Source organism: Sphaerodactylus townsendi, linkage group LG08 (assembly GCF_021028975.2).
Source record: "Sphaerodactylus townsendi isolate TG3544 linkage group LG08, MPM_Stown_v2.3, whole genome shotgun sequence".
In the NCBI taxonomy this organism is placed as follows: domain Eukaryota; kingdom Metazoa; phylum Chordata; class Lepidosauria; order Squamata; family Sphaerodactylidae; genus Sphaerodactylus; species Sphaerodactylus townsendi.
In genome coordinates this window covers 75,674,984-75,687,122 of record NC_059432.1, presented here as the reverse complement: position 1 = coordinate 75,687,122, position 12,139 = coordinate 75,674,984, and the positions used below count along the sequence as shown (strand labels likewise).

General features: G+C 41.0%; 1 protein-coding gene across 1 annotated transcript in view; it reads left to right on the top strand.

Annotated features, from left to right (window-relative positions):
* The first annotated feature begins 3,294 nt into the window (after positions 1-3,294).
* The window catches only part of NMNAT3 (nicotinamide nucleotide adenylyltransferase 3), a 168,357-nt gene continuing 159,512 nt past the window's right edge, over positions 3,295-12,139 (top strand). Inside the window, 1 exon segment of the mRNA XM_048506913.1 lies at positions 3,295-3,337. Within this exon segment, the coding sequence (XP_048362870.1) occupies positions 3,295-3,337 (43 nt within the window).

Here is a 12,139-nt window from a genome sequence, read left to right as displayed (position 1 = left end):
TAATTATTAAATATATGATGGAATTCTTTTGTAAATAGGTTAAGTTATCTAATATTCAGCTCAAATACAAAACATTGTAACATGCTAATGAAAATACAACAACAAATACAACAAATACAAAACCTTTAATGGCATATAAAGAGTGGTAAAATACAGATTATGTTAAAACCAATTGACTAAAATTTACACAAAGGTTTCACTCTTGATCCAAGTGCCTTTGTTAAAAACCTGGCAACTGATTCAGGTTAGGCTTTGTTGGGGATGCATGAGTCAGCTAAGCAGGGTGCTTGGAAACTATCCTTCCTTGTCTGATCTCACTGAAAATTTCTTCAAGATGGCCTCGAGAAAAAGCAACCGAATAGACTGTAAATCTTTGCAATGAAGGAGACACGTGTTCAAGTTGTTTGGTGGAAGCCCCGCATTTGCACAGGAACAAGTCCTGTTCTCCTGTGGGATATGCCATGATATCACCTGCCTCTTGTTTGGGCAGTCGGTAACACATTTAGCCGAGCAAGCATAAAATATCTGCGGAGATGTGGATTGGTTAAATTACTCATATCATTTCCCAGCCATGCAAAACCCGGCAATGGTGGTGAAATGCCATAAAATGTGGGAGAACAAGTTCTGCAGGCTCCAGCTGTGAAACTGCCCCTTCAATGTCAAGAGTCGCGCTTGTTTCAAAACTCCGAAAGCCTGTCTTTAGATCACATCAGTGAGGCCCAGTTGGTCAAAAGATACACCTCATGTTGTTTATTTGCTTGATAATTTTGGTGTGCCAGGTGGAGTGTGAGAGTGACAGTGGCTTGAAGCAGAAAATATGTGAGACTTTGTTTCTGGGAGGCTCTATAATGAAGGCTGAAGCCAGTATTTAAACAAAGAGCCAAACCCGGGAAAAAATTGTCTTGGCTCAGGTTTCTAAACAAAGAACGTGATCAAGTGACTGAGGTTGGAAGACCAATGGCAGCGAAGAAACAAAGATTGCGACACACTCTCTAATTTCTCCAGCGGTTTTTGCTCCCCAGATTGGAGCTCAAATATAAAGTAAATTGTGGCAGTAGTTTTAACTGAAAAACTTCCATTGCGGCAGGAAAAAATGTGTATTCCGCCTCTGGTGTGAAAAATCTGGATATTGCCAACACTTTGATTTTACTTGTATTGAGAGTCTAGGGAATTGGATATGAGAGGAGTCCAGGTTAAGGAGATGATGGAAGAGTGATTCCTAAATATCTGTATGAATGGACCTGTTCAATCCAATGTACCGTTTATTTTTCCACACGATTACCTGAGTTTTTTTGAATTCCAGAAAAAGATCCAGCACTTTGGAGTTTGTTATAATTAACTCGAAGCGAGGAGCACTGTTTGTGCAGTCACGTCATAGCATAAGACTTGAAACTGAGTCTTTGCAGGCCCACCATTGGACAGAGACAGTAACTTGCAGTGTCGTAAGATGCATAGAGAAGTGCACATGTGTGGTCTTTGTCCCCAGAAATGGAGTGCGTGACTTTCAGTCTAGAGATGAAAATGAGAGGAGCAAAGGTCATTTAAATAAAGATTGAACAGGAGGAGGAGGCAAAGAATACAACCACCTGCTTGACTCCCTTGTTTAGAAACTATATATGGTGAAGTTAGGTGGCCCATACGATCTATGAGACTTGACGGGTAGTTGTGAAGAATACAACTGGCGAATAAGAAACAGTAATCTCTGGTCTAGTATTCCCAACAGCAGTCAATTTTTTTCACAAGCTGATTTTGCTACCAGGGATAGAAAGTCCGAATCAAGCATTTCAAATCTAGGAAAGCCGCAAGGAGTTTCCCACCCTTGAGGTGGCAATATTTCCTCAACCATAAGTGGTTTAAAACCGGACGAAATGACCAGTCAAGGGTGGATTTACCTGTGGCTTTTATCCTATCTGTTCTGGGCCTAGCACTGAAGAGGACCAGGCAGTGAGGCAGTATCATAAGGTACCTTCATCAAAAGCTTACTAGCCACTGAAAGCAAGCTTATGAAATCAGATTGAGAATGGGAGTTTGTTGGATGTAGCACTTTTTTGTGTGAAATTTGCGTGACAATAGTAGCTTCAGTCCAATGCTTGGGGATACAGCCTGCTGTTGTTAATTTTGGCTAAACAGGGTAGCCAAAATAAGGAATTTGGCCCAGAACTCGGGAATAGCTTCTAAAGAGTTCAGGTGTGCAGGCCATCAGGGCCTGGCGCTTTCCCTTGTTTTAGGTCCAGATATAAGGGTGATCACCTCGAAATGCGCAGCTGACAGGAGGCCATTCAGGTGATAACATGCTTTGCTTTCTCCAGTTGCACATGGAGTATCCAAAAGTTCTGGATTGCGAGAAAAATGGCTGTAAAATGTGTCCTCCCATGCTTCCGCACTGAAATCTGAGAACTGATGGCTGTATAGGAGCTGCCCGGCACTTGAATTAGATTATCGTAAAAGCTTTTGCTGTCTCTGGAGTTAAAAGGCTTGATGGAGATTATTCCCAATCTTTGTAAGATGTAATTTCTTTTTTGGTCTTTAAAAGATCATGATAGGACTTTCTAGCTGTGAGGAATTGCTCTTTTGATAGCGACACTTTTTCCTCTAAGTTCACAATGAGTGAAATAACTTCGGAGTTGGACTTTGCTGCTCATACATTCTCCGTCAAACCAGGTGGAGAGGATTCACTGAATGTGAAAATTTATGATGTGATTGATTACTGGAACCCTGAATGGTTAGATAGGAAACCAGTTCATTATAGATTTGACAAACCTCCTCTGCTGTCCTTGCAGCAGTTAACTGTTGAAGAAAGTTAGCCATCCGATCATCAGAGAAATAGAATGGCGGCGTTTAGTTCAGTTTCTTCGTCCAGCGAAGCCGGACATGACAGGAAGACCCTTCTTCCTGAGCTGATTTGCTTTGAAGGATTTGTTTATTAGTCTAAGAAGAAGGGGAGGGAGTGCTCACTTTCCGTTCGAGCCATAATTACAAAGTGATCCAATGTGGTTTTGTTAGTTCAGGCGATATTATTACATAATCAATCACACTCACCCCGCGATGCAGATCTAAGCGTGAACTTTCCAGGAGTAATCAAAGGGAGGAAGACCATTTAAAATTACCCTATTTTGCTGATATAGAGCAAAGGTCTATCAAATGGGGAGCTGCTTGATTTATGAGATTGTGATCGGCTGGACATAGCCTGCATTGAGATATGGTGTCAGATTGAATTTCATCAAATTTAAAAGCCCACATCTTTGACCTAGGGCTGAATCATTTTCTCCGATCCTGGTGTTTAGATCACCAGCAATGGCGGACGAGGTGTCAGAGGATGTTCTTGCTCAAAGCGAAAGTATGTATTGATGGAGATCGTGACCAGTTCTCTACAAGAATGCTTGCCTCTCTTCTGCGGTGGCTTAAATAAACATTTACTAGTAAAATTTCAGATTGAGCTCTGCTTGAGAATCAATAGGAGGAAACTGGAGCCAAAAGGCGGGCCACGAGTTTAGTGCTACTGCATTGATTTCTGCGTTGAGAGAGACTAGAGATACAAGTACCTGCTCTCATCCTCCCTCTGGCTTTTAACCTGAATGCGGGAATTGAGAAGGAGGCATAGCCTGCAAGATGAATGTCGATACTGGTCCAAGTCTCTTGTAATGAGATAATATTAAAACTGGCTAGAAATTTCATTAAATCCAGAATCCCGATCTATGTGGCTGACACCACCCTGATATGTTCCAGGGAAAGTATCGATAGTGCAAAAGGACATTTCTGGCGTCAGGCTGAATACCAGATCCAGTGGTGTGATCTGTGACTGAGAAGTACTGTACACATCCATTAGATGAAATTCTGTTAACTGTAGAGTTCATGTCTGGGTGTGTGACTGATCATGCGAGTACTCTGGAAATTGTTCGGTGTTTTTCTGCGAAGTTGAGCGTTATTAGGGATGATGTCATAGTGGTGGACTTGAGCTGTTGATTTAATGAAGTTTCTTTGACCAAGTGCAGGTGCAGAGGAGGCTGAAATATCCAACTAAGATCTTCTTGAAGGCCAATAGAAAGAATCCACCGAGAAATCCAGAGGGGAGCGAATTATTATCCATTGGAGCTGAAAGTTCAGCCAGCATCCCTGCGCCCGCGTTTTTCCTCTTTGGGCTTTGTGGTTGGGAGTCGGTTTGGAAGCACTTTAGTAGATCTTAAGTCAATTTCAAACTCAATTGTGTCCCATCTTATCGAACAACTTTTCCCCACTTTACTTATGGGCATATGGGCCAGAATTGCTTCATTAGGAGAGTTATCTGGAGAACAGTAACTTTTGAATTGCAGGATTATAGGCAAGTAAAAGGTTGGGCAAAGAAGGGAATTTCAGAGCATAATAATGCAGCATCCCCCCAAGGCCTCTGGAACAGAATTGGGGAGCAGAATTGGTATAAAACATCCTCCACTTCCTCCAAGGGATATGTTGGTGGGAAAGAGAGTATGGATTTCATTCAGAAGGGACATCTCAAGTTGCTTCCACTCATCCGCTAGTTCTTCTTTGATTCAGCTTTGGTAGAAAGCTTCTGAAGAGGGTCCAGTTTTGTTAGGGTTTCCAACAGTAAGTCCGCTTTGTTGAACTCCTTTAAATTTGCATTTCTCTTTGTCAGGTGTAGCATGGGTGTCCTCAATGTGGAGTCTGTGGATAGTAGTATTCCTAAAAGAAATGCATAATTTTAATATCATACCTTCTGGAAAAAAAAAAGTGGCCGATGTTTTCAACAATAGTGAAGGCATTTTTTAGATGTACTAAAGTTAGGGGCAATTCTTTTATAATGTAATCCACAGGGGCAAGTATTCATGTATGAAGTCAACTGGAGGTCTTGTTTTTGCGGAGCACACTTTAACAACTGGCTCAAAGGGAACCTAATTGCACTATAATAATTTGACCACCTATTTTTGGTTTAGCTTGGAATGTCCAATATACAACACCACTTGCTCTTTTTTGCAAAATTAGCGAATTCATATTAACTTAAGCTTTAGCACTGCCCGGGTGAAGTAGGCCTTGAAGGCCAATGGGCAGTGTCTGAATAAAAAGGGAGCTACCGCGTCAGATCCATTTCACTGAAGCTTGTGTCTTTAAAAATTTGATGGGAGATCAAAGTCTAATTTAGCCCCCAGGGTGGTAAAATTTGTTAAAAAAAGTAAGGTCAAAGAGTTTTTTTTGAAATTAAAATCCAACTCATTAGAGAAAAGTTCACCTGTCGAGATGTATAGAATTGTCATGTGTTGTAAGTTCTTTATTCTTGTTTGGAGGCTTTTGTAAACTTGGAATTAAAGCATCCTGTTTTCCCTAAACCAGTTGGAGATGGAGTACTTTGTTTAAGCAAAAACTTCTTCTGCAGGGCTTGGAAACATATCCTCAGCTCCAGGTTAGCTTCCAATGGAGCAAATCTATTTGATAGTGTTAAGCCCTCAATTAGTGCCTCCACTGGAGAAATTGTGTCCAGTGAAAAAAAAAACTGGTCAATTTTAGTCCTGTTTACTATAGACTTCTGGCATATAGGAGAGTGTGGGGATAGAAAGGTACCGTTTCCTCCCGTTCTTCATTTCTAGATAGCAGCCGTAAAACAATCCAGACAATGAGTAAAATATTCACACAGGAGCAATTATTTACACTAAAGCTAAAACAGACGCTTAAGATGGCAAGGGCTGGTAAAAATACTGAGTAGCTAAAAGGGTTAGAGCAAACTTCAAAGTTCATTAGAAACTTCAGAAGTTCATTGAAAATATATAATATAAAACAGAGACCTTGACAGCTGGTGTTAAAAAAAACAAAACTTTAGTAGAAGTCTCAAGGAAAAAACTTTTTTGGCTGAGAGTTGGAAGGACTTGTGGCGTCTCCACACCAGCTGGTCAGGGAATGAGCCAGCAAAAAAAAAAAAAAAAACCTCAAACTCTCTGGTTGAGCCAAGAAAATAAAAAATAAAGATAAAATAAAACCAGCAGTTCAACCACACCTGATGATAGGGAAGCTCCAGGCTTCAGAAGTACACAACTTGTTTTAAAAAAACAAAAAAAAAAGAAAGGGAAACAGACTCATTAGTCAGCACTGCTATTATTAAAAGTATTGTGGATTTTAGCCTGGTTTTAAAATATCAGCTCAGAAGGTTCTTTATTATAGTCTGTCTCAACAAAATTGCAACAGAAAGCTCTAATTTAAAAGAAAGTGCTAAATGCTAAGAGATAAAACTACAAAGGGTAGGAGAAATTTAAAACTTATCTTTAAAAGGTGGAGGAGCTCAACGAAGAGCGACCGCTCGGCACCAACTCCAACCAGCCTTCCACTAATGAAAATACTTAAATAGTCAGTATAACATACAGGGAAAGAAGTTTTTCTTGGTTCAACTGACGTTATGCCTTGGAAAGTGTGTTTAGGTTTTCAGCTGTGTATCATGGTCTTAGCCATATTTATGAAGAATGTCCTACTAAGGTTTGCATGTAGAAATGTTTGGGCCAGAGAGACAAAATTACATCAGGATGTTTTAATAGATGAGAGTTACATTGGTCATGATGACTTCACAAACACTTCTTTCACAGGAGGCTAATACTGTACAAGCAACACATGTATTCCTATATTTGTTTTCTCTCCTGTTCTATTATTACACTATCATCAACAGCTTTGCAGTTAAATATAGCTAGCACCAGAAGAAATAGGCTGAACAAACATTTCTTGAGTTTCTTTGGCTAAGTATGGCTGTGACCACAATGGATAACAAAACGCTCTTGTGTGTGTCTTATCTAGTACCTCCTAAACAGAGAATTAATTGACTCACTTGGTAAATTTCCAAGTCCAACCTTCTGAAATCAGTTATCTACCTCCGTGGAATCAAGGGTAGGGAGAAATGGCTGATTTATACAGAAGTTTATGTTATCAAGCAGGAATATTATCTTGCCATAGAAATTTCCCCACCCTTGATAAATCTAGTCTGGGCAGTGTACAGATCAATTGACAAATCTCTTTTTCTACAGCCTATTTGCCAGAGATACTTTAGCCAATATTTTCTAAGTTATATTTAGTGAAGAAGTAATCTGTGTTGGGCTCGTATGTCAGTCTCATTCTACTTGTGGATAATAATGTAATTTTAGCATCCAGTAACATGCAGTCTGGAGATCTGACATTCCACAAGCAAGGGACTTAAGTCCTAAAGCGCAGGAAGTGATCAAAGAAGAAACAAATAAACCTATTACCTAAACTGTTTCAGGGATCTTGACCAATTTTTTTAAAAAATTGGGGCAGGGGAGGGGGAAGACCAGGATAATATTCTTAAACACAGAGTTGAGGCCTATTTACTCTATTCTAAATCAAGTGAGACAGATACAGGTAACATATTTGCATGGAAAGACAAACAAGTTACAGAGATATGCATGCCCCAAATGCAAACAGAGATGCAAATACAAATGGAAAGCTTCCTTCTGCTACTTGGTTATTTTTAAGTCTGTTTATCCCAAAGGGGGCCAAATGTAAAGAATAGTAATAATGGAGTACTCTCCATAATGAACAAAAGCACATAGCCACCCCGCCCCCCACCAAGAAGCACACATTTTTGGCCAAATTTGATCCACAGTAATGCACAGTCATTGCTGCAGCAGTCCCCGATTACATGCAAATAGTTACATTGCTACAATTACATACACTTACATAATAGTTACGTTGATATACTTTGTCTCACAGAAAGATAGAACCTCAATGTCAAATTAATCCGCAGCCATTCCTGGACCTTTTTTGTATTGAAAGGAGGTGGTAGCCATCTTAGGGGACCAGGAATTATGAAATGGAAGATTTGAGTTTTGAAAAACCTATGGATGGAGAATAATCCCTTGGTGACCCCAAGCAGAAAGCAATTAAAACTGCTATGATAGCCCAAGGAATCCCAGATATACAGGCATTTTTATCCATGGTAGATAAATTGGAAAAATTGGGAAGGATCCTAATTTTAAAAAAATCAAGGAGAAGAATCCCCAAGGGCCACTGAGCAAAATGCCATTAAAACTGCTTTGATTGGCCAAGGGATTCCAGAGACTTGTATCGACTTGTTTTTTACAGCGGATGAGGGGGAGGGGAAATAACTAAAGGGGAGGCTGGGCAACTACATAGTAGTGTGGATAAAGGGCAGTTGTTGGCTGGAGTGAAGAAATAAAGACAATTTCAACATGATTGCATACTCAGGGGAAGATGGCTCGAAAATAAATTGAAAAAATTGTGGTAAAAGTGCTCAGGAAAATAACAGGAAAAATTAAAGCAAATTGGTTCCAAAACCAAATGGAGGAAGAAATGCGTGGAATTGAAAGAAAAAAGATGTAGCATCTAGTGGCAAGATACATAGTAAACAACTTGTGTGGAAAAGACCAAACACTCAGACAAGGTCAGTACTTGCATTTTATCTCCTGGCCTACCTCAAGCAGGTATTGATACTATCAGTGCTGAGAGCACTGGTTTAATTTGCATACAGAAGGTTCCACATTCAATCCATGGTGTCATCAGTTAAACCATCTCAGATGGTTGATGTTGGAAAACAGTTTTAGCTCTTTTGAAAAGGCTGGGAAGTTCTGATATAAGAGTGCAAAAATAAATCGCGTCCCAGGCTTCAGCCTGGTGACGCTGTTGCGGCGGGGGAGGAAGGAGTGCAATGCCTTCTCCCTGCCGGCTGGCTGAGGCAGTCATGTGGCATGGAATTGCCATGTTACAAGGGCCTGGCAGCCTATAATGGGCTGCACTGGCAGTGATTGGCCTCTTTCAAGGCCGGCTTCAGAGAAGGCCCTCTCTTCCCTCCCTGGTGGTATGGTTATTGGGTTTTACTGTTATGCTTTGTTGCAGTTCACTGGGCAGTTTTGGGCATAAGAGCACATCCTATTTGTGAAGGTAGCAGCTTGTATGCCAGACCTTCCCACATTGGGGGCCTCCATATGAGGTCCGAGGTGGTGATAGAGCTCGTGAGGGCAAGCCTTGGGGCCGCGCCGAGAGCTTGCTGCCCGGCAGGAAGGGGTGTCACAAATTGGGTTTGCATCCATGTAGCATCTAGTAACTTCCTGTTCCAGTTCCCTTGGGGGATGTGCTGGACAGGGGTTCTGTCCGAAGGGCCTAAGGGGTCAGCTGGAGCTGCCCTTTAACCAGGATCAGCGGTTCGCTGCCTGGGGACCAGGATGTGCTCTGTTATGCTCGCCCAGCCTCAAGGTTATTGTTATATGGTTAAATAAATTGGGCTGCGGCCGACTTCTTTTCCAACAAATATATGTTGTTGTTTCATTAATGGAACGAGTCTCCACACATCCGCACGCAACGCATACAGTTATATAATTGTCCTGGTCTGAGAGAGAGATGAGGGAAATTATTGTGAAGACAGAATAAACTTGTTGATATTACTTCAGGAGGTTGCTCAAAGCAAGAAGGAGGTGTGACCAGAAGAGACTTTCATCGTGGACAATTTCCAAATGAGGACTGCAAAAAAGAGGTATTAGAGACAAGTAATGTGCCACCCTTAGAGTTAAAATTCATTCTCATACAGCAGTGTTTTTTCTGGCTGCTGCCCCTTTGGCTCCCAAGTCACACCCCTAGTGCTACCCCACACACATATGAACACGCACTTTCTTGGTATTAGGTGTACTGCAAATTCAAAACAATTTCTAACGGTGTAAACATATATGTATTTCGCAAATAAACATGACCTAGTTAAAGTAAACCAATTTATTGAGCTGTTTTAGCAATATGAAAGGGTATGCTTGCATCTTGCCCATTATGTCTTCTCAATTTTAATGGAATGGATGTGCTTGATGCAGGGAATCTGGGATACCAGCTTCTCACCATTAGACTGCAAGGCACTAAGAAGAAGTCTTAGATCCCCACATTCAGTCTTTTTCTCTGTTTGGAAAGAAGCTGGTTGAGTGCACTGAAGCCCCACTCTACTAAAATATGACACTGGGAAAGCAACAGATTACATCTAAACATTGTCCCACAGGGCAGGGTAAAAGTCAGGAAGGTCTTTTTGAGAGAACAATGTAAATGGGGCTACTTTACCTTTTTAAAAAGCCTTGTCTTGCAATGTAGCAGCAAGGAGACTCTTTGCCTTGCCCCCTCCCCCCCTCCCAGGGCGAGGGTGCTTCTGCTTTAAAACTCACAAGTCACCAGGATGGAAGGTCATGATCTTTCTTTCACCTGCTAGCACAGGAATCCCTGCATCATCCCCCTAGTGCCCAAAAATTCTCTGCTGCTCTCCTACTGCCTCAAAATTCCTTGATGTTTTCACCTGCTAGCACAGGAATCCCTGCATCATCCCCCTAGTGCCCAAAAATTCTCTGCTGCTCTCATACTGCCTCAAAATTCCTTGATGTTTTCACTGCTACCAAGGGAGCAGAACAACCCACTTTGGAAATCCCTAACTTATAGGTTGACATCACTGGAAATTGGGAGTCCTGTTGTTAGGAAGGACTAATGCCTATTGGCAATATTTTTGCATCCAAAAGCAGCTTGACTGAATCAAAACACATGAGAATAATAGTTGCAGTCAGTGTCTCAGCTTCCCCTCACCTTCCCATTCTGAACTTGTATGCATCAGGAAAACTAGCCATTGTACCAATGGTACAGTGCACTTTTCAAATATCTCCTAGCAAGGTGAGGACTGGTGAGGGTTTTGGAGTTTAGCAGAAATGATAATTCGGTCACAATCCAAGAGGCAGGGACAGATGCAAACAAAATGGAGAGTGAAAAGTCATGGCTGCACATAGACAGTGACTTGGTTCTTGTGCTCAGCCAGAGGGATTCTTGTATCATAGAGGAGTGTGAATTAGGCCCTCCATCTGAATGACACTTTTACAGAGATGTATTTTGCATGACTCATCCCTTCCAGTAACACAAAGAATCTTGTGCACACAGGGCCTATCTATGATTGGGCACTAACGTAGCACTTCCAATATACACAAGGGTCTAATTGCAGAAAGGGAGTAGTTTATACCACTACTCTGCCCTACTGGAGGTGCAGTTGAATTTATGGATTTGGGCCACATCTAACAACAGGAATTAGAAGTGCATTTAAATACAGAAAAGGACAGAAACATTTAAGGGTAGAAAGTGGTAGAAAGACAGCAGAACTTCCTGGGACTCTTGGTCTGAAAAAACAGACATGCAGTAACTCAAGCTACAGAGTTTCAGTTCTTGAAAAGTTTAATTATCTGACGTGCTCAGAATGAACAGACTTGTCCAGTTTATTTTCTTGTTTAAAGTAAGAGGGCCATTCCAAATTATTTTTTTTATCAGAATGGGGGCAGGGGTGGGGGAATCATTGCCTTGGCTAGAAAATATGGACAAATATTCCCACCTGCTGCGAAAGTATATAGAAACTGTCAGTCCTAACAGTGACTGCTTTAAGGCATGATATTCTGCCAGATCCTTTGATGAAATTATTTTTTGGGACATGGCATGTTAAACAGATTCAACCTTCTGCTTTTTCTTCCAACACAGTCTGCATGTGGAAAGCTTATCCTTCCAAAACGTTTGGTCAAATGAGATAAAGCTGGAATACATTAAGGAATCATACAAGTTTATTTAAATGACTTCTAGCAGGGATTACTGCCACAGCAGTTTACAAATGACTTAGCTGTAGTGCAATGTTGAAAGAACTATTTGTACAACATCTGTCTTCTGCTGGCTACCATCCACACTGTAGGAATAATTGTAAAGAGAAATCTGAATAACTTTGTAACTGGACAAATTCATCTTACTATGGGAATTTTCTATCGTATCTTTCCATACAATGCAAATTGCAGCTACTAGCATAAGTACAGATCATAGGAGATCCCCCCTGATTCATGCATGATAGTTAATGTGCTTCACAATCTGGCCTCAATCCCTTGCTCTTCTTTATGGTATATGCTAGGTGACCTATGCACTGCTGAGATTAGTCATGGGCCATGGCTACTAAGCAGATATTAGTTTTTGATAGGGGAAATTCTTACTCTGTCTCCCATTTCACGCGCACACCATACCACTGATATTTAAAAGTTCTTTGTATCCAGCCATCCGACCATTTCATGAACAGTCTTAATTCCACTAACCTTTCCATTGCCCTCTTATTATCACTTCATTTCACCCTATTCATTATTACCCCCATCATTTTCAATGTATT